Here is a 23,289-nt window from a genome sequence, read left to right as displayed (position 1 = left end):
TACGAGAGGGGATACGAAAAGTAGTTGGATGATATAGTCACTTGTCCTGTCTATCTTCGCCCCATCTAAATTTTATTCTGCGCCAAATGTGCAATATTCAAATATAGCTATAGCGCCCATATATTAAGGGTGAGATAAAAAACTGCAACAAAGTCGAACGCCACATTATTAAGATTTTTTATTTTATTGAAATGAAAGCAAAAAATGTAGCATCAAATTTTATAATAAGTTCAGATTTGATCGAATTGGTCACCTTGGCACGAATTATGGCCATTAAACGGCCAATGAAACCGTCACACGCTGCCCGAATGTTGCACGGTCTATTAATACGAGCGGAGAGCGACCATCGGTTGTTATGGCGGCCCACACCATCACAATGGCCGGCGCTTGAGTCCTGGTGGCCAACCGAAGGTGAACATTTTCAGCTGAACTCTTTGGCAAGTAAACACGATCATTTTGTTTGTTTACAAACTTCTGGACAAACGAATGTTTTCTCATCGGAGAAAACCAAATTCGGCAGTTCACCACTTTACTCTCTTTAGCTCTTTTGAGTCTATTTTCTTTCTGTTGCGGTGTAAGTTCTTGCACTTTTTGGAATTTCAATGGCTTTGCCCAGAGCTCATTTTTCAATATTTGCCGAATGGAATATTCCGATATGTTCAGCTCACGAGCCATTTTCGGCCACTGCGACGCGGGTTTTAATGAAGTCGCTTCTTTACTTTTCAAACCATTTCTACTGATGTTGCTGTTTTTTTTTTTCCGTCCACTTCCTTGACGTCGTCGGGCTCCGCTACCAGTTTCACGGTAACGAGCGATGGTACGACACACAAAAGATTTATTCACATTTAAATGTTGGAGTACTCTAACGATAGCCACTTGTGGTTTTCCAGCCAAAAGATAAAGAAATCACACAATCGCGCTTGAATTCCATCACCAATAACTTTTTTTTCTGGAAAATTCTCACCAAAATGCTTTTGTACGCTTGTAAACAATATAATAAGCTGTCACTGGAATAGTTTTAACAGCTGTCGAGCGAGTGGCTTAAAAATGACAGCAGTCTCAAGTTGGTTGCAGTTTTTTTTTATTATCACATTAATATGCACTCCACAGGAATGATATTTGGTATCAGATGCAGCTCAGAAATACCTGTTTCAAATTTTTTCGAGATCGGTTCACATCTAGATATATCTCTTATATATATCTTCATCGAAATTCAATTTTATTGTATAATATTCGTCCAAATCTGACCGAATTCAGATTAGACATAAGTACTTTAAATTTGAAAATCTGTTCAAATATACCTATAGCTATAGCTCTAATATAGCTCACATTCGAAATGTGCACTCCACAAGAATCGGTTCAGATCGGTTCAGATTTGAATATAGCTTCCATATATATCTTCATTCGATAGCACGGCTATTGTTCGCCAAATTGGATAGATTTTTTTACATTCAAACGAATTTTCCATTTGGTTGAACTCGTCTCCGAATATATATTTCTTAATATAATCCTGCTCGAAGTGATATCATGCACTCTATAACAATGTTATTTGGGTAAAAATGTCTTTGTCGAATTTGTTGAAAATCGATTCAGGATTCGATATAGCCCCTATATATTAGTTTCCTCTGAAACCAAATTATAACTGTTCTAAAGGTATGATATGTGTTCAAATGAGGTTCATAGTTGGTGCGATCTACTTCACATAAATTCCCAATAAAACTTTTTTGTTGCGGGAGCTCTACTAAATATGCATAGTGGTGTAGGGTATCATATAGAAGACCGCTCCAGACTTTTGACCTGTTCTTAATAGTTTTATTTGCCAATGATATCAGGGGATATGAAATGAGGAGATATGAGGAAGACTATGTAAGGTTTATAGAAAGTCAGTCACTTAGTGACCCCCTATCTAAGTGGATTGAAAATATTGCGATGAGAAAAGTTTGAACTCAGTCGTGGACTTCTCCGCTAAATTTGCAGGAGTTGTCAAAAACATGTTAACCTTACACCTTAACGCCAACGCTTAACGCTAGAGCTAAAACGAATAAAGATACCCTTTTGTCTTTTGTCAGCAGGCAGGTCAAGCTCGAAGATGGGCTATATCGGTCCACGATATCGTATAGTTCCTATATAACCACACCTCCCGATATTCGCTATTTTGATGATTGTAGCCAAATTTTTTAATGAAATTGTCTGAAGATCATCAAAAGGAGTTCCTTCTGTGTACTTTACCCCCTGATAGAATATTGTCTGTATAGGTCCACGATATCGTACATCCCCCATATAACGGTACCTCCCTATATTCGGTATTCTGATGATTTTAGCTACATTTTTCAATGGAATTGTCTAAACATCCATAATAGAAGTTCTTTCTAAGCACTCACAATAATTGGAATTGTGTCTAGGATGATTAAAATGGATTTTACCCATTATAGCGTTTTTACTTGATGTAAAGAGAAATATATCCCATCTTAAAGATATTATTTTTTTGAGGGATGGTTCAATCTAATCTAAAAAATTCATTTGGATTGATTGATCGTTAGATTAGAAAAGCAGGGTTTGGGGAAGTATAATATGATCTCTAGGGCCGATATGATTAAGTATTGGAGGTAAGTTCGTCGAAGTTACGATTACCAAGTTAAAAAGTATCATTAAAATATGTTTTGTCTTGCATTATGCTTATTTAAAGTGTTGAATGGTGGAGATCCCGAAGGTGTGGACCAATATTATCCACTTCTCATTTGGACAAACTCTGATATAAATATTACAACATGCCCGATTTGGACTATATCGACTACTTCTTTCACTTTAACTGAGATGTGTGATATTTTTTGGAAAATGTTGAAATATGCGCGAGGTACCAGATATATTCGACCAAAGCATTCCACTTCATCTAGTACTGATAAAAATTTGAAGAGAATTTGATGTTTATTTCGCATTTTATGAGAGATCCTATGTGGGGGAAGGAGTGGTCCGGCATATTCTATCTTCACATCTGGTTTTGTGTTGATAGAAATAGTAGGATATGTGAAATGTATAGAGAATTTGATGCTTATTTCACATTTTATGAAAGATGTAATTATTCAAAATGTTTACACATTGTGGGAGAGGTGCCAGAAGGAGTGGACTGACATATCCTACCTTCAAATCAGATCTGGTGTTAATAAAAATATTTTTTCACTTATTTCACAGTTTATAAGAGTTATAATTATTCCAAATTTCAACCCTTTGTGGGGGAGGTAGTTAATAGAGAGGTCGGATATATATTGCATCTTCACACCAGATCTTGTGTTGCCAAAAATAATGCGATAATTGAAGACAACCGGACTTTTATTTAACAATTTATAAGAGTTTATTATTCCAATTCCAAATTTTGAGCCTTTGTGGAGGATGTGCTTGATGAATAGGGCCGATATTGTCAACTTTCGCACCCGACCTAGCACTGATGGAAATATTAGGATTTAAAAAGTTGAAGCAAAATTGGATCATTATACCCCACACCACAAGGTGGTTAGGGTATTATGTCTTTGTGCATTTGTTTGTAACAGGCAAAAGGAAACGAGATAGACCCATAGTTCCTTTTGATGATCAACATAGAATCACATTCTGAGTCGATTTATGCATGTCCGTCTGTCCGTCCGTCCGTCCGTCCGTCTGTCCGTCTGTCTTGTATTTTTGTAAACAAAGTACAGGTCGCATTTATGGCCCGATCCAGATGAAATTTTGCGCAGATCATTTGTTTGGCCCAAGGGCAAACCCTATTGAAATTGAAAAAAATCGGTCAAAATTTAGATATAGCTCCCATATATATCTTTGTCCGATTTGCCTTTTATTGTGCACCAAACTTGTAATATCAGCCCGAATTGTATGGAATTTTCCATATACACCCAAATTAGGCCTGAAAATATGTATGCCAAATTTGATCGAAATCGGTTCAGATATAGCTATACCTCCCATATATATTATTCATCCGATGTGTTATTTTTGTCCACCGCCGCCGTAATATGCACTCTGCAACAACAATATTTGGGGAAATATATCAAATACAGCTCAGAAATACATTTGCTAAGTTTTATCGAGATCGGTTCAGATTTGGATATAGCTCCCATATATAACTTCGTCCGATTTACTTTTTATTGTGCACCAAACGTCTAATATTTGTCCAAATGGGATGGAATTTGGCACTTACGACCGAATTGAGTCTAGAAGCTAGTATGTCAAATTTGATGAAGATCGGTTCAGATATAGCAATAGCTTCCATATATATTATTCATCCGATTTGTTATATTTGTTACCCACAGCCGTAATATGCACTCTGTAACAACCATATTCAGGGAAATATATCAAATACAGCTCAGAAATATCTTTGCCAAATTTTATCGAGATCGGTTCAGATTTGGATATAGCCCCCATATATATCTTTATCTGATTTCAAATTAATTGTGCACCAAATGGGCAATACAAGTCCGAATTTAAAAGATACAAATGCTTCGGCATATTTAGTCCTTTGAACTTTAAATTATAATTATAATTATAATTATAGCGTGTATGATTGAATTCTCCCATAAAAACTATTAATTGTTATGCGGAGCTCTACTAAATAGCAAAGTGGTGTAGGGTATCATAAAGTCGGCCCGCCCGACTTTAAGACTTTCTTTACTGGTTTTTTCTATTTCTGTGCAGTAAAATATGTGGGAGAGGTAACAGAAGGACTGGACCGGTATTGCCCATTTCCGAACTCGATCTAAGTTTGATAATAACATTACGATGTACCAAGTTTGGACCAAAATCGGATAGTACCTTCGAGAGTTATCGTACGTACCAGACGGACGGACATTGCTAGATCGTTTCCAAATATCCTGAAACGAATTTGGTCCAATGAGACCTAGGGTGTAAAACCGTTATTTCGATGAGCAGGTTTTTGCCGTATCAAATGATATATATCCTCTAGAAAATAGAATATAGAATCTAGTATAAAAAGTAGAATCTAGATAAAAAAAATCTCCCTATTGTCTAATGGTAAGGTTCATGTTGTTTGTAACAAAAATACAAACTATTTTTTTTTTGGCTAAAATAATAATAAAAAAAAAGTTTTTTATTACTTATGTTTTTTTTATTTCTAATCCAGCGTTTTTAATCAATTTGAAGAACGTAATCTATTTTTTCCTACCTATTTCTTTCCCAAGTTATCCACTTGTTTTACTCCTCGTTTAGACAACGCATTTGAAAATCTGCTACGTTTTTTAGCACCTGTTTTTTTTACGTTCACACACACACACTTTTTGGTCTTTCGTTTCGTTTTGTTTTGGCGTTTTTTGTTTTCACTTGAGTTTTCCCGGTCTTTTGACACGTTTTGTTATGATTTCGTCTCGTCCTACAATTGGTTCTCTTTTCTCTCTGAATTTTTACTATTTTTTGCCACCTTTTTTTGCCTTTTGAATGCAATTTTTGATTTCTTGCACTTTTTATGGGTAGGACAATTTCGTTTCGTTGTTGTTGTTGTTGTCAGACTTTGGGGGAAAACTTTTTGGGTTTATTTTGATTCACTTTGAAGAACACACGCACGCACACACAGGGAAAACGAACAAAAAACGAAAAAACTTTTTTAAGTTCACTTTTTATGACGTCGTTGTTGTCGTCGTCGTCGTTGTTGTACCTATACTACTGTTGTAGTAGTAGTAGTAGCTCTTGTTGTTGTTGTTAAATGCTTCTCATTGCAAGCCTCTCCTGATGATTGCAACAGCAGCAACACAACACACCACCAACAACAATCAGCTGCTTTATTATCCACAAGTAGTCCAAAGAGGCTTCCACCAGCAATTCCATTGATATCCTCCAGTGTTGTCATCGCTATTGGCAATCACCAGCCATCCATCCTAGTTGTGGTCATCATCTTTACAAATAGTCCTTTGTTGTTTGTAATCCAATGGACGATCCGTTGTTTTCGAAGATCCGGAAGTGCAGGTCCAGACATATAATGCATTCGCATATATGGCGGGACAGACAGACACCTTTCCTTTGGTCCAGCACACAGCCCAACCAGCCAACGTTCGAAGGGTACGGTGACGGACTTTGTTTTATTAGCGTTTTGAATCGCGACGATACTTCAACATTGATTAATTTCAAATTCAATTCTGAGCCGAAATAAAACAAACTTTTTACAACTTATTCGCAATCGCACATTGAACGCGCGGATGAAGAATTTTTCACGCTGAGCACAACGCACCACACACGCGGAATACAGCACAAGGAATACAACAAACAAGCCAAAATACAAATCGCATTCGTTGTAGTCCTTGTCGTCGTCGTCGTCGTAGTAGTAGTCGTCGTCGTTGTCGTTGTCGTTGCTGTCCTTGCCGCGCGCCCTCGGTGTGTGCGTGCGTTTTTAAAATATATACAACAATACCGACCGAAAACCTCTATAACTCAAAAATATGAATCTTTTTTGAAATTTTGTCATGAGCAGACACAAATTTTTAAATCTATCTAATTCTCCCAATACACTCATTAGAAACTATACAAATGCTGCTATGCCATCCAGCCAGCCAGCCATGCCATTCCATTTCATGCTTATGTTGTGCTACAACAACAGCAACCGAGTTAGTTAGGCAGCTGGCTGCGAAAGGACACAAACACACAAGAAGCACAACGCAGCTTGCTGCAGCATTCTGCCTCGGCTCCATGCCATGGCACTCGTCGCTCGCGTGCCTCAGCAGCCAGCAACAACCCTTTGGGCCCAGCAGCAATTCACCTCCTTGTGTGTTTCCTTTGCATTGCCCCATTGTCGTCTTTTATTGTCGCTATTGCGTTCTCCCCCCACGAACATAATGACGATGCGATGCGATGATGATGACGATGACGACGATTACAACAACGTCTCCTTTAGAGCGCGCGCCCTCGCCATGGTCACCACATAACCATTTCCACAACTGCCCACCTCTGTGCCATGGCAAAACTACCTTGACGATGGCTTGGAAAACATCCTGGCCAAATCTCCCCGCCAACTGTCGCCCACCGCCAACATCCACCGCGCTCGCTGCATCAAACATTACTAATACAACTTTAAAATATATATTTGAATACAAATATTTGAATTTCAAAAAAAAAAAAAACGCACACACACACACTAACACAAATGTACAAATGCTGCTCACAAATACAACGAAAGACTGCGAACAACAAATCAACCAACCGCCTTTTCTTTCGCGTAATGCAAAAGATGGATGGACAGACGGTCGGACGGACGGACAGAGGGACTTACACAAAAGCAAATGAGAATTGTTGGATGAAACGACGAAGACGAAGAAATAGAAATAGGTACACGTATTTTTCAATTAATCACAAAAGAAAATTTTTCGGCAAAACTTTTTTTTTTTTTTTGCTCCAAAAATTCACCAGCAACAAAGTTTTAATTTTTGTGATATTCCGGGGGTATGGGGAAAACAAAAACACCAAAAAATTGAAATTTTTAATTATAACCATCACTACAATGTAATGAGGAAAAAGTTTCCACAAATATTGAAAAAAATCTAAGAAAAAAGGAATTTCGCATCACTGAATCTTAGAAGTCCAACAATGAACCTATTTCCAAATCCGTGGAATAAAGTACAATTTTAACTAAATAATCCACCGAGTTCAAACAGAAATTGGTCGTCGATTTTGAATATGAAATCCGTAAAAAGTTCTCATAGTCATAGGGATTTTTAGATGTCCTTCTATCAGAAAGGGCTAAAAATAGTCTCAACTCTTTCGAAAACCTGTGCCACATCCGGTGACATCCGGAAAAAAACATATATCTATCTATAACTAACAATCCCATAGGTTCAAGAGTCATATCGATGTCATTCTTCTGCACCATATTTATACTAACACTTCTATCAGACTATTCTGGCAAAAGTCGAAAGTCTTCTGTTCGAACATAAACGTAATAACAGAACAAAATTAAATGATCTCTCCAATATCGTGGAATATTAGTCTTATCAGTCTCTTAAATCAGTCCTAAAAAATCGAATGCCATAGAACAAAACGTAAATTGTCTAAATCAAATAGTTTCAGGAACATATAAAGATTTTCTTCTTCGCTTTTAAACTAAGATTATTGATTCTATCTGATATGGCTGAAAAACAAACCATAAACCTAAAATCTCACCAGGTTCTATCAATTACATCAAAATAAAAAAATATATATGTTTAGCCTCAATTTCGATCAAAAACATCTCTGTGGGACAAAAAAAGTTGTCTACGAGTCATAAAGTCTTCCTTCTCTAGGTTGGAAAACGCGTAAATAACTCGTTCAAAAGATTCAAAACTAAGCGAAAATTTTGATTGATTTTGAAAAAAAAAAAGCACAGAAAAATGATTTTATGCAAATATTGTTTCGACCGATTCCTCACAAATAAATGCTTCAATAATGACTTCCAATGCGCCAATTGAAGCGGTCTCGTCTGTATAGGCAAGAGCTTTAACATAGACTCACAAAAAATATACCTTAAATCGCATGTTCTAGACCGGTCCCGAACGTTAAATAAAATTTTCATCGTTAGCCAGTGTGTGGCACGTGGCAACGACATGTATATTATTAAAACAAATTAACGTTTTTTGCCAATATTTTTAAAGAATTAAAATATTAATTATTCTTGATTTGAATTTGAAAAAATCGTAGATTTTTAATGAAATTTTTAAAGGACTATCCGATTGATAATCTTAGACAGTATCAGAGCCATTTTTTTTTTAATATTGAATATTTTTAAATTTTTTAAGGACTATTTTTGAATTTTAGAATAGAATATTTTTATTTTTATTCTTTGAAGGTATCATTTTTTTTTTTTTTTTTTGCAGAACCAATCGTAATTTTTTTAGAAAATTTTGTAAAGGATTTTTAATTTTACTCTATTTTTTCATTTAATTTGAATTTTTAAATGGGTCCTTTAACCATCGTAGATTTTTTGATTAAAAAAATTAATCGTGGGCGTTATTAAAAATATTTGTTAAGGGAAAATCGTGGACTTTTAAAAATGTTTGTTTTTTGGGACAAATCATGGGTTTTTAATTTAAAAGGAATTTATCGATTATTTTGTATACCCTCTACCATTCTAGGGAGGGTATATAAACTTTGTCATTCCGTTTGTAACTCCTCAAAATATTTATAATGATCCCTACAAATATAAATTCTGGATCAGCGTAAAATTCTAAGACGATCAAGCGATGTCCGTCTGTCTGTATGTTGTAATCACGCTATCTTTCGAACGAATTGAGATAGAAGGTTTACATTTTGCAGTTTACCAGTAGGCAGGTTAAGTTCGTAAATGGGCCATGTGGGTCCACGTCTTCGTATAGCCCCCCTATAAAGCTACCTTCCGATAGTCGGTATTTTGATGATTTCAGCAACATTATTCACCAGAATCGTTTCAAATTTCGTATTGGAAGATCTTAATGGGTACTACAACCTATGGCAAAAAAAATTTTGTATGCAGGTCCACGTCTTCGTATAGCCTCCATATAACAGTACCTCCGGATAGTCGGTATTTTGATGATTTCAGCACCATTACTCACCGGAATAGTTTCAAATTTCGTATTGGAAGATCTTAATAGGTACTAAAACCTATGGCAAAAATTTTCGTATGCAGGTCCACGTCTTCGTATAGCCTCCATATAACAGTACCTCCCAATAGTCGGTGTTTTGATGATTTCAGCAACATTATTCAACAGAATTGTAACAAATTTCATAATTAAATTTCGTAATGGGTGTTACAGGCTATGAAAAATTAAGGAACAATAGGTCAATAATGGTAGACTTTAAAGGAATAAATCGAGAATTTGTTTTTACTTTTAAAAGATTAATAGTGGATTTTTTTATCCTCAGTATACATCATTTGATGCAGCCAAAACTTGCCTGATCATAATAGCGGTTTTAGACCCTAGGTCTCTTTGGGATATATTGGCTCTATTCTTCTGGTACGTCTTCCACGAAGGCATCAGTATTTTGAATAACCACGATGCTCATAAAACGCGAAATTAAGATCCGATTCCATTCAGACTTGGCACATCTCAATATTTCCATCCACACAAGGTTTGTTATTATAAAGATGGTAGAGATCGGACCATTTCTTCATGAAATATGAAAATGAAATGGAACGGAATGTTCGACGATATCTGGCAACTCACGCACATTTCAACATTTTCTAATAATTATCACATATCTCATATAACGTGAAGGAATTAACCAATACAGTCCAAACCTAAACATCGCAATATTTATATCATATTTAGTAAGGTCCGATACGAAATGCACAATATCGGTCCATTCCTTCGGAATCTACTCCATAGAGGGTCAATATTTTGATTACTGATAAAAGGAGTCAAAATATATTTTAACAACCGAGCATTGTCTGAGGGCATACATCTGTCGGCAAAGCCGACTGATATTTTCTCACCTGTTTTTTTTTAACTTCATTAAATTTATCTATTTTGCATGTTTACATGTCTTTAACAAGGATTAAAGAAAGGAGGAGGAAAAAAGGACACATAAGTAGAAAAGAAGCTAAGTTCCGGCCGAAAATTAAAAAAAAAATCCCTTCGAAAAATACAGTTTAAATGAAAACCGTTATATGGGGGCTACACAAAGACGTGGGCCCGCATAAGTTTTTTTTCATAGGCTGTAGTACCGTTTTCGAACTTCAAATCTAATAAATCATATATGTGGTCTATACAAATACTTAGGACATCACAGACAATTTTCCGCATAGGTTGTAGTACCCATGACGAACTATAAATACGAATATCCAATTTTTTTATGGTACCATTAAATTTAAAAGTTTTGAAAGGTTTTAATTTTGTTTTTCTACAGGTTTTTTTTAGAATTTTTAAACCTCAATACTTCCCTAGGAATTATATACTTCTTCGCTCCTATGATAACTATATTTTTATTTTAAAAATATTTCTATGTAGTGAAAATCCTTTACCTTAATAATCGACCATATTAAATTTTTTTCTAAAGGTACTTGAAATTGAAGAATGTTCGTTTCATTTTTAAAATATTCAAATTATTTCCTCTTTTTCTTTTCCTAAGGCAATTTATCATATTTCCTTAACAGAATTTATAATTGTAATTTCTTTCATTTTAATTTCAATTATTATGTAGTACCCAGCAGTTGGTTGTTTCTTCTTTTTTTTTTTCTTCTACTTTGCTGTGCTTGTCTTTGACTTGGCGTGCTTCCTCCCTTATGACAATTCAAATGCTAAGTGCAAAATCATTATGTGTCCATTTTCCATTTGTCTTTTGTGTGTGTTTTTTTTTTTTTTTTTTTTTCTTGGGGATATCTTCTTTTTTCGTTCGTTTGCAAATCCCCTAGCATTCATTTGATAAATGGCCAACTCCACCACCATAACCACCACCACCACGGCGACGACTATCACCCTTTTAAATAATATACAAAAAAAAATATTCATTTTTTCCAGTTCCTTCTCCATTTCCCTTAATTAATCACGTTCTTGGTTTCATCTTTTTTCCATTGCTACTACTACTACTATGGCTTTTTCGTCTCCGTCTTCTTCTGCTGCTGCTGCTCCTCATGGTGATTCTCTATAATTCTTATGTACAAAACTGAAATTTCCATAAATACACTTTCGTTTTTTATTTCATTTACCATCTGACCAGACCAAAGATACAGACAGACACACAGTCAGAATACAGAGAGACATCATCTATCCAGCATCTATTTGCCGGCCGGCCGGACGGGTTCCATGAAGCCAGCCAGCCAACAACATCTAACCAACCATCCATCGAACCTAACAGAGCATTATAACCAAAAACTCTAGTATCCCATCTATAGATGTGATAGTAGACATGGTAGCCAGCCAAAGCTATGGCCATTATCCAGGCAACCAAGCCAAACTAGCCAGTCATTCATTCATACAACCAGCCTCACTCATTCATTCATGCATTTTCGGCCAGGCAGCAGCATTTGTTTGACTTACTTTTTCGATAACATCAAACAAAGTTTTACTTCTTTCACATACTTTCCGATGGTGCCAGTATTGTTGTTGTTGTTATTGTTCTTGTTGTTAATACTATAACTGATATATAGTAGCAGATGCTGTTGTTTTGATTCATTTTTTAAGCAAATTCCCTTTTAATCCTTTTGCTGTTCTCTTGCATGTTTTTACTACGACAGCGAAGTTACGACCAAACAATTTGAAACATGTTTTCCTGCTTACTATCTTCTTCTTTTTCTTATACTGACACACGATGCAGCAGAGAACGGAGAAAGAGAGCCACTAGTGACGTTTCAAGTGCCATTTTTTAGCACATGCAACCAGCCAGTCAGTCAGCCCGCACGCACATGGTTGCATGTGTTTTTTATTATTATCATTGTTGTTATTGAGTGTCGCCTTGTCCACCGCCTCCCCCTCCGCCATGCGTATGATGTTTACATGTGTCGGATGGCCGGACGTTAGTTCGGAGGGTCGGTTGTCTTTTGGGCCAAACAAACAGCCGTTTTTTAACCCAACCTCATCATCACAGCCTGCCACAAATCCCCCCTACAGATTCGTCGCTTTTCACATTCGTTCGTTTTTTGCCAATCGGTTTTTGTTTTGATTATCATGTTTTACCCACACTTGACTGTTTTACTCGATTTTTTACCCAAAAAAATTAAGTTGATTTATTTGCAAACACAAAACACTTGTTCGCTATTGCAAGCAGACAAAGAAGAAGCAAGCAGCAGAAGACATGGGACAAAAACGACGCTGTAGGGCAGCGACGTCAACGTCTGAACTGAACTGAGCTGAGCTGAACTCATTCAAAAATACTCTCCGTTACTAAAAAACAGACAGGAAACAAAAACACCAATGTTGGCGCTCTTTTTCTCTGGCAGTTGTGAGAGATTGATGTAAAAAACCAAATGGGCAACAAGCCGAAACAACATAAGAGATAACAACAACAACAAGCCAGCTGGCTGTTGGGGATAACAGCAACAACTTCATTATTGTCAATCTCTTCAACAGTTCAATCATCATTATTATAATGGGAAGCTACGCTCCCTAAAAAACCAACACGTATCCCTAAAAAGAACCACCCAATTTAACACAGCCAAAGCAGGATAACGTTGTACTCACTGTACCGTTATTTTGGCCCACTACCACCTCATTATTGTCTCAGAAAAAAAGCAAAATAGATAAGAGTAATCCCCCCTCAGTGCATGTGTTTTTTAATGGAGCAAGTGAGCGAGAGAGCAGAGAGACACTCTCGCGTCCATTTACAAATGGTCAAGTTTACACTATGACCCATAAAAAGTTCTCATTGCTGGCGCCAAATTGAAGAGAACACACCAAAAAAAACAGTTACTGGATGGCAAGTTGTTTCTCTGAGAACAAAACAAAATACCCTAAAAATTCTAATTTAATAGGGTAACGGTAGCCAATGGAAATATTAGACGTGTTTTATTATAATTTTGTTTTTTTTTTTTGGTTCATCTAATGAAACAGCTCTCGTTTAATTAAGATTTTCCGTATTTTTCAATGCTATTCCAAAGATTGATATTTTTGCTATGATCTTGGAAAATCATTTTTTTTTGTTGGGAGACGTATAAAATATAAAGGTATGTTTTCCCAAAAACCAGAACCAAACCGGAACCAGAGCATAGAACAAGGACGTCATTCGAAAGCCTGCCAAAACACCTTAGAGCAAATAATTTTAATAACCCGGTGGTTATAACAAACTACCATTATTATTGGGAATCACAAAATATATGCTAAATATAAGCATGGAAACTTAGCAAATAGTCCAAAGTAACAGTTTTATGTGTAGTTTATTAGAAACGGGAACTTACATTTGCAACTTTAAAAAATCGGAGATTTTTCAATGAACTTGAACTAAGTCATATTTGTTGAAAAAAGTGGAAGAATACAGCTCTGAATGTGGCACCGCATATTTTTATTTAAATTTTTTAATAGTAAATTTATAAAATTATAATATTAATAATAATAACAACAGCTATAATAAAAACCAGTAAGGAAAGGGTCAAGGGTCAGACGGGCCGACTTTATGATACCCTACACCAATTTGTAAATTTAGTCGAGCTACCCATAAAAAAAAACGTTGTTATGGAGAAATATGATCCTTTATGAGTGCGTATTATGGATTTGAAGCAGATATATTTTAAAGCCGAAAGGAATATGGTAGTATATTCTGCTCTTAATCGATTTTCACTAAATTTGACAGACTAAATCGATATTCATAAAAATCCTTCTTTTTTGAGACACAATAAACGTGAATTCGAATGAAGATATATATGGGAGCTATATTCAAATCTGAACCGATCTCTATAAAAATTAGCAGATTTATTTCTATACATCTGATAGCTGGCACCAAATATCGTTGTTGTGAGGAACATTTTAGTGGTGTGAGGGACTTAAATATAAAATCGGATGAAACATATGTATGGGACCTATAGCTATATTTTAACCGATGTTCCGATTTGGACTATTATTACACATTGCGTGCACAATAAAAGGCAAATCGGACGGGAGCTTTATCTAAATTTCGACCGATTATCTCCAATTTCAATTGGGTTCGTTCTTGGGCCAAAAAAATAATTTTTGTAAAAGTTCATCTTGATCGAACAATGAATGCGAATATTACTTTGTTTACAAAAATACATGGACAGACGGATGGATGGGCGGACATGCATAAATCGACTCAGAATGTGATTCTATGCAGATCATCAAAAGGAACTATGGGTCTACTCGCTTCCTTCTCCATGTTACAAACAAATGCACCAAGACATAATTCCCTGACCACAGTGTGGTGTAGGGCATAATAAGGAAAAAAATGTAACACAAATACAAGGTGGCGCAAAAGTAATCCTCCTATCAGAAAATGGTATAAATTTTACGATAGGCCCCTAATGTCTTTATTTCAGCCAAAAAACATTGGAATGCCTGTTAAGTACATATGCATGTACAAGGTGGGGCAAAAGTAAACGATCTCCGAACAGAAACTAAGGAAGCTGATTGGGATTGGTGGTCCTTTTTCATTGAAACTAATTAAAAATAGCAATAGAATTTAAAATTAATAAATACGGGTGAATTGAAAAGACTGCAACCAACTTTAGACTGCTGTCATTTCTAAGCCACCCGTCCGACAGTTGTTAAAATTATTCCAGTGACAGCTCATCATTTTGTTTACAAGCGTACAAAAGCATTTTGGTGAGAATTTTCAAGAAAAAATGTTATTCCTGATGGACTTCAAGCGTGATAGTGTGATTTCTTTATATTTGGCTGGAAACCCACAAGTGGCTATCGTTAGAGCACTCCAGCATTTAAATGTGAATACATCGTTTGTGTCTCGCTCGTTACCGTGATACTGGTAGCGTAGCCCGACGTCAAGGAAGTGGACGGAAGAAAACAGCAACATCAGCAGAAATGGTTCGAAAAGTAAAGAAGCGACTTGATCGAAACCGGCGTCGCAGTGGCCGAAAAATGGCTCGTGAGCTGAACCTATTGCAATATTCCATTCGGCAAATATTGAAAAATGACCCAAGCCCATTGAAGCAATTGAAATTCCAAAAAGTGCAAGAACTTACACCACAAAAGAAAGAAAATAGACTCAAAAGAGCTAAAGAGTTGCTTCGCTTGGCCGTAAGTGGTGAACTCCGAATTTGGTTTTCTCAGATGAAAACAGTGGTTGTCCAGCAGTTTGTAAAGAAAAAATGATAGTGTTTACTTCCCAAAGAGATCAGCTGAAAATGTTCGGTTAGCCACGACATAACAGCCGATAGTCGCTCTCCGCTCATATTAATCGACCGTGGCATCAGAATAAATGCGAAAATATTCTGCAGGGTGTATTAAACCCTTGGGCACGCAAACATTTTGGCCGAAGACCTTGGACATTCCAACAGGACTTAGCACCATCGCACTTCTCGCTTCATTTCCAGCGCACAATGACCACCAAAATCTCCGGATACCAATCAGTTGGACTATTGTGTCTGGAGTATTTTCGAAAGCAAGGTTGGCACTAAAAAATACCAAAGTGCCGATCACCTCAAGCAAACGCTTTGCCAGAATGGTCCAAATACCGCAGAGCACCATTCGGGCAGCGTGTGACGGTTTCATTGGCAGTTTGAAGGCAATAATTCGTGTCAAAGGTGACCAATTCGAACAAATCTAAACCTGTTCTAAAATTTGATGCTATTTCCTACCTTTTTTTGCTTTGTAGACAGAACGGCCAAATTTGAAAAATTGTGATATAAGTGCGGATGTCCAAACCCCGTAGAGTGAAAACAGTGACTTTATATGGCGGGGTGATATCTCCGGAACTATTTAACCTCTACCCTACAGGAATTTATCGCCCTACAGAATGAATATTGTAATGTATGCCTATCTCTTGACATATGTGACATATGTGTAACATTGAACACCAACCTCACGGAGCTTCCCTCTACTTCCGCGTGAGGAATGTGATAATATCCGCCACTAAAGCAACGGCCACGTTGTCTACTGAAATAAGAACAGAGCTGAAGGTGCAGGTCAAAGGAAGTTTAATTCCAAGCGAAAATCCTAGGGGTTACATTCGGCAGCATTTGTTCCGCGCAAACAACACCTATCAGCAACGAAATAAAAAGTAGAAATAAGGCCCCCAAGACGCTAGCCGACAACACTTGGGTGCGGACAAGGAGTACTTGTTGACCTCTTATAATGCGATAGGTTGTTCAACTTTGGAACACCAAAGTGCTCTGCGAATACAAGTGCCACGCAGTGGAAAAACATCCATACCTGCCAAAATGCTACCCTGAGAACTGCCATAGGGTGCTTCCTCATGACACCATTGGACCATCTACATGAGGAAGCGAAGGTCCTGGTCCTTCCCGCATGCCGCCATAACCATATGCTTTCGTTGCACACCCTGTGTTATCGTGGCAGTCATCCAAACCATCATATGGTGTAAAAAATTACCCCCTTGGCGTTTTACGAAGGACATACACGGTATAGAGAGGGAATTCCAAGGCTATAAGAAAAAGTCTCTAGATAAATAAACTTATCAGCCAGGTCTAAGAAGCATTCATAATGATGTAGTCGCAGATGCCATTAACAATTACAGTATGAATACCGTCCTCGAGGTCGACCCCATCCATTGCAGCTGAAGGACGTCGGCTGTCTAGGATAGTTTTGGCGTAATTAAGTTCAGGATGGCGCAATCGTCTAAATTCGTATTTGTCATGAATTGATAAAGATGTGCGTAACTTCTGCACTTCTTTAATAGCCATGCCAAACCTCCCCAATCACTCCAGAATATCTTTGGTTACAGTCCGCGAAAATCGCCGAATTTTTGAACCTGGATTTAGAACCAGATTAGCAGAAATCAAACACAAAATATGTGTAGCTCTTACAACAAAGTCCCAAAGGGAATCCAAAATATTACATTACAGCTAATTTGTTTGTAAATTGCAAACAAGATCTTTTAAATACAAGACAATAAATAACATTTGATTAATATTTCGATATTTTTTGAAAATAATAATTCTCGCAAATTTGTAAAATTTCCTCAATTAGAAAGCGTTGATTACAGATTCCAGCTACATTACAAAGCAAACGCTTCTGATTTCCAAATCGGTTTATTTTTCTGGCAAATGGATTTTTTTTTCATTTCATTTCATCGTCATGGAAACAACAACTATAAGATCTGAGGGACAGAATTATCCTATATTTATTTGCCCTTTGTAGTATTTTTGTAACTTTATTATAATTTTCTTTAAAAATTCCAATCAAATAAAATCGCGCGTTTAAAAAAAACGCAAATTTAATTTCAAATCCTCTACAAAGAGCATTACCATTTTGCGCGTTTAGCCAACCCTTTTGACAAATCGCACACTCACTCTCACCCAACTCCCACTCCCACTAAACGCACACACACAACGCCTCTAAAGAAAACAAATTATTTGACATACAGTGGAAGTTAGAAGCAACAGCAGCAGCAGCAACAATGCAATGAAAAGCAGCAGCAGATGTCGTGGCGGCATCCTAACAAAATTTATTACATACCATCGCCACCCATTCTCCTACTTTTTGATAGTCTCTCTCATTTAATTTCCTCTCTCTCTATTTTCTCCTGAATAATTATTTTAGCTATTGTGATTGTGTGTAGTTGACAGTATATTAATGGCATGGACGTTGACGTCAACAGCAATGCATTTCTCCACCAACGAGAGCACTCAACATAAACAAGAGCCGAGAAGTTTGGCAGCGGCATTGGAAATAAATCGGAGTGTGAGTGTAATTTAGAAAACTACTCTACGCGCGCAAAGTGGACAATTGCTTGTGTAAAATTTTAAGCCTTTTTCCCAAAACAACAATGGCAACCCCAATGCTGATGTTTTTGTTGTTGTGACGTTGGCGTTTTCACCTACTTGATGGCAGCATTCTTCTTATTATTTTTATTAGAGTTTAGTTTGTAACATCCCCGCCTCTTTTTGGGGTGTTTGTACTGATGCTGCCTGCTGCCGCCGCTGTCGGAATGTTGTTGTTGGTGGGGCACTTTGAGGCGTCTATATACAAAAACTACTACAACTGAAAATTTGAGAAACTTCCAAGTCTTATTTCTAATAAACGAAAAAGACGACATACCTACATCCATCCAAACCTTTCTTCTGCCCATCAACTCTAATCCCCCAAAATGAAATCTATTCGATATTCTTCTTTGGCTGTGTGTGAGGTTTACACATCTCACATCTAACTGGGTGGGGAGCAGCAAAAAACCCAAGCGCTAAGAAGAACGAAAATCAATAAAAACAACAAAATACACATTTTTGCAAAGGCAATAAAAAGGCGCGCGCAAATTGTTATTTTAACCCAACTCCCGTTGGTCCCATGGAAAAACTTGTATATGGAATAAAAATTTTATAGCTGAATTTTCAGCGTATAGATAAAAGAAAACATTACTTACCGCAGCCGGTTGGAAACACAATCTACAAATACTTTCCATGACGAACTCTCGAGTCCAGGCCCAAAAATAAAAATTTGATTACTTTGCAAGCCAGTCAATGGAATTTGTGATAACTTTTTCTTTAATTTTGGTTTGTCCACCACCAGAAAATAATTTGGAATAGCTTTACACAGTTAAACACGTTCAACGCTTTCTTCACTTTGTTTTGTCTTCCTTGTTATTGTTAATAATTTTCTTGGCTTTGATCTCTTTATTGCTTGTTTTTACACGTATTTTTCATATTTTTTTTTCTTCTGGCGGAGCTTGCTTTTTTAGTTGGTCTTCATCGTTTTTTGGTCTTTTGTTGTGTGTGTTTGCTGCTACCAAAGCCTTTTGGCATCATAGTTTTTTGCTGCCAGTATTTTTTCACACTTTCCAATTGTATTTTTCCCAATACTTCAGTTTTTATTGTATTACGTTGTAATTGGTTTGCACTTGTTTTCCATTGATTGGCGTTTGTTTATGTTTTTTGTATTTGTTGAGCATTTTTATGTGACCGAATCAAAATAATTCTTTTTTCTGCTGAAATGATTTTTTTCTTGTAATTCAGCCAAACAAAAGCTGATTGTTGTGAAAATGTTTGCGGGTGGAACATTGGCAGCACTTTTGTGTGAAGTGTTGCCATTTGCGTGGTTGGCAGAGTTTGAGGGAAAAATGTTATTTTTTGTCAAGAACAAGGGGAAATCAAAATAAAAAAGACTATGTAAAGAAACTGATTTTCTCCTTATAATTTTGAAAAAATTCAAAAATTAATTTGTTCGGATTGTAACATGACATGTTACAAAGGTTATTTCATTCTTTCATACGATTATTTTTTTTTTATTTTATGTTCCTTCCATGGTAGAAGAATACAGGCAGTCGGATCGACACAGCAGCTTGGACAATGAACTGTCAAACCAGAATTAAAAATTTAAATGAAAATGTATTCAATTTTTGGTGTCGTATAACAAAACGTATAAAAATCTACTTGTTTAAAAAAATTAAAAAAAAATTGACATATCAATGTTCCCAAGCGTTGATACATCTGCCCATGGCACAATTACAGAAGGTTGTACAAAGCTACCCCTTAAATACAATTTTTTTCTTCTTGTGCCCTTATTTTGTCAAAACATATACACACTTTGTGTGTGTGTGCGTATTGTTTTGAATAAAAAAATACAATAATCTGAAATTATTTCAAATTTGGTTGCAACAAAAATGCAAATTTTCGAGGTGAATAGACAACAAATGGTACAATTTTGTGATAAAACTGTATTGTCCTACTATTTAAGATTCCATCTTGTGGAATAACCCCGAAATTCCATTCTTGTAACAATATAAAACTTTTGTTAAAAAAAATAAAAATAAGCAGAGACTACTGGTGCATATTTAAAATATTATTTGAAGCTATAAGACTCCAGCACAGAGTTGCATTTTTCTAGTTTCTTTGAAGTTGAGCAACCTTTCTTATTGAGTCATGCATCTACCTATATTCATGGTATAATTAAAGAAGGTAGAACAAAGCTACCCCCTATATACAATTTTTTTTTCTTTTTGTGGCCTTATTCTGTCAAAAAACACGTGTGTGTGAAATGTTTTGAATAAAAAATACAATAATTTGAATTTATTTAAAAATTGGTTACAAATTAAATGCAAATTTTCTACGAAATGGGTAACAAATTGTACAATTTTGTGATAAAATTGTGTTGTTCCACTATTTTAGATTCAATCTTGTGGGTTATTCTTGAGGTTATTTCCAAAATTCCATTCTTGTTCGCGGTACAAGTCTCCAGCACAGAGTTGCATTTTTCTAGTTCCAATCCTTTGAGATTGAGTAACTTTTCTTATTGAGCCAGGCCTATATTCTACTACCATGAACCCTTCATTGTCATATATATACTTTATATTTCTTCCTTAAATATGGGCGTACGGCAAGAATTTAGCATTTCATGCCTTTTTATACCCTCCACCATACTATGGAGGGTATATTAACTTTGTCATTCCGTTTGTAACTCCTCGAAATACTCATGTCAGACCCAACAAAGTATATATATTCTTGATCAGCGTAAAATTCTAAGTCGATTTAGCGATGTCCGTCCGTCTGTCTGTCTGTCTGTTGTAATCACGCTATCTTTCGAATAAATTGAGATAGATGGCTAAAATTTTGCACACATGTTTATTTTTCCAGTAGGCAGGTTAAGTTCGTAAATGGGCCATGTAGGTCCACGTTTTCATATAGCTCCCATATAACGGTACCTCCGGATATTCGGTATTTTGATGATTTTAGCGACGATATTCACCGGAATTGTTTCAAATTTGGTATTTAAAGTTCCGAATGGATACTACACCCTAAGATAGAAAATTGTCTGTGCAAGTCTATGTCTTCGTATAGCCCCCATATAACGGTACCTCCCGATATTCGGTATTTTGATGATTTTAGCGACATTATTCACTGGAATTGTTTCAAATTTGGTATTTGAAGTTCCAAATGGATACTACACCCTAAGACTGAAAATTGTCTGTGCAGGTCCACGTCTTCGTATAGCCCCCATATAACGGCACCTCGCTATGTTCGGTATTTTGATGATTTTAGCGACATTATTTACCGGAATTGTTTAAAATTTGGTATTTGAAGTTCGTTATGGGAACTACAGTCTGTGACAGAAAATTGTCGGTGCGGGTCCAGTTTCGAATTTGAATATGGTAATGGCTTATGACAAACAATGCATATGTATGTCCACGTCGTATAGACCCCAATATAACGGCTATATTCGGTATTTTTAAAATTTTAACAGAATTTTTTAAGGATTTTATTTTTTTTAAATTTCCAAATTCGTTGTAAATGGTGGAGGGTATTAAAAGTTCGGCCCGGCCGAACTTACTGCTTTTTAACTTGTTGAGGGTATAAAAGTCAACGAAGAATATTAACTAAAACACATGGTACAAGAATATAGGTAGATGCATCATTTGGGAACATTGATATTTCAAAACTTTGAAAATGTTTTATGAAAAATAAGTGGATTTTAAATGTTTTTTTATACGATGCAAATCATAATATGAATTGTTATAATATGAATTTTGCAACAATTTTTACAAATTTTAATAATTTTTCATTCAACATTTTCAATTCCAAAATCGGTTTGACAGTTCATTGTCCCAGAAGCTATGTCGATGCGACTGCTTGTATTCTTCTACCACGCTAAAACAGAAAACAAGCAGAAAGACTTACAAATGGAATGGTTGAATTTTTTTTCTCCTAGGACAGTATAAAGACAATAGACAGATTTTCAGCCGAATTGACATTAAATTCATTACCATATGTTGTGAGCGTGAGTTTTCGTTTTAGTACAGAATCCATATAGCAGGTATTGCGAGGAATTTTTAGCTTGTAATTCTGTGTTTTTGATCCTTAAAGGCGGACTTAACGTAAAACGTCATTCGAGGCTTACACAAGAACTAGCATAACCGAAAACGTCTCTTTAAGATGAAGGATTTGAAATCTCCAACTTTATATGTTTAAGCCTAAAGGTGGAAGTACATAAGAAGATTGAAGTCATAAGGCTAGGCATATTTTGTGACATTTCATAAAGGGATTACAGAGTCGCATTAAAATCATGCCGTCGTTTTCCATTATAATTTGACATTAATATGCCTAGCCATGACTTCAAGCTTTTTATGTACTCAAGTTAAGAACAGATAAATAAACAGGCTCTTCCTAAGGTATGAAACGTATAACTGATTTTACGTGACAAGGAACGCCAAAAATGAGAGATTATTTATTATTGTTGTAAAATCTGGCACTCGTCATAAGTAAATACAGGGTGAGATGAAAAAACTGCAATCAACTTCAGACTGATGTCAATTCTAGGCCACTTGTCTGACAGCTGTTAAAATTATTCCAGTGACAGCTCATTAAATTGTTTACAAACTTACTTAAGCATTTTGGTGAGAAATTTCTAGAAAAAAAAATTATTCGTGATGGAATTAAAGCGTCATAGAGTGATTTCTTTATATTTGGCTGGAAAACCACAAGTGGCTATCGTTAGAGCAGTCCAGCATTTAAATGTGAATAAATTATTGTGTCTCGTATCATTGCTCGTTACCGTGATACTGGTAGCGTAGCCCGACGTCAAGGAAGTGGACGCAAAAAAACAGCAACATCAGCAGAAATGGTTCGAAAAGTAAAGAAGCGACTTGATCGAAACGCGCGTCGCAGTGGCCGAAATATGGCTCATGAACTGAACATATCGCAATTTTTCATTCGGCAAATGTTGGAAAATGAGCTCGGTGTAAAGTCATTGAAATTACAAAAAATTCAAGAACTTACACCGCAAC

The 23,289-nt window shown here is 36.2% G+C and overlaps 1 protein-coding gene across 3 annotated transcripts in view; it reads right to left on the bottom strand.

Moving 5' to 3' along the window:
• The window catches only part of LOC101898210 (zinc finger protein 69 homolog), an 87,058-nt gene extending 67,533 nt beyond the window's left edge, over positions 1-19,525 (bottom strand). For all 3 annotated transcript variants that reach the window (XM_059118609.1, XM_059118610.1, XM_059118611.1), the window contains exon 1: positions 18,937-19,525. In XM_059118609.1, coding sequence (XP_058974592.1) covers positions 18,937-18,975 — 39 coding nt within the window. In that variant the 5' untranslated portion in view covers positions 18,976-19,525. The remainder of the gene's footprint in view (positions 1-18,936) is intronic.
• Between the last annotated feature and the right edge of the window lie 3,764 nt (positions 19,526-23,289).

The sequence above is a fragment of the Musca domestica genome, unplaced genomic scaffold (genome assembly GCF_030504385.1).
Source record: "Musca domestica strain aabys unplaced genomic scaffold, Musca_domestica.polishedcontigs.V.1.1 13, whole genome shotgun sequence".
Classification (NCBI taxonomy): Eukaryota; Metazoa; Arthropoda; class Insecta; order Diptera; family Muscidae; genus Musca; species Musca domestica.
Note: the sequence above shows the minus strand (reverse complement) of the source record. Positions and strands in the feature narration are given on the sequence as shown.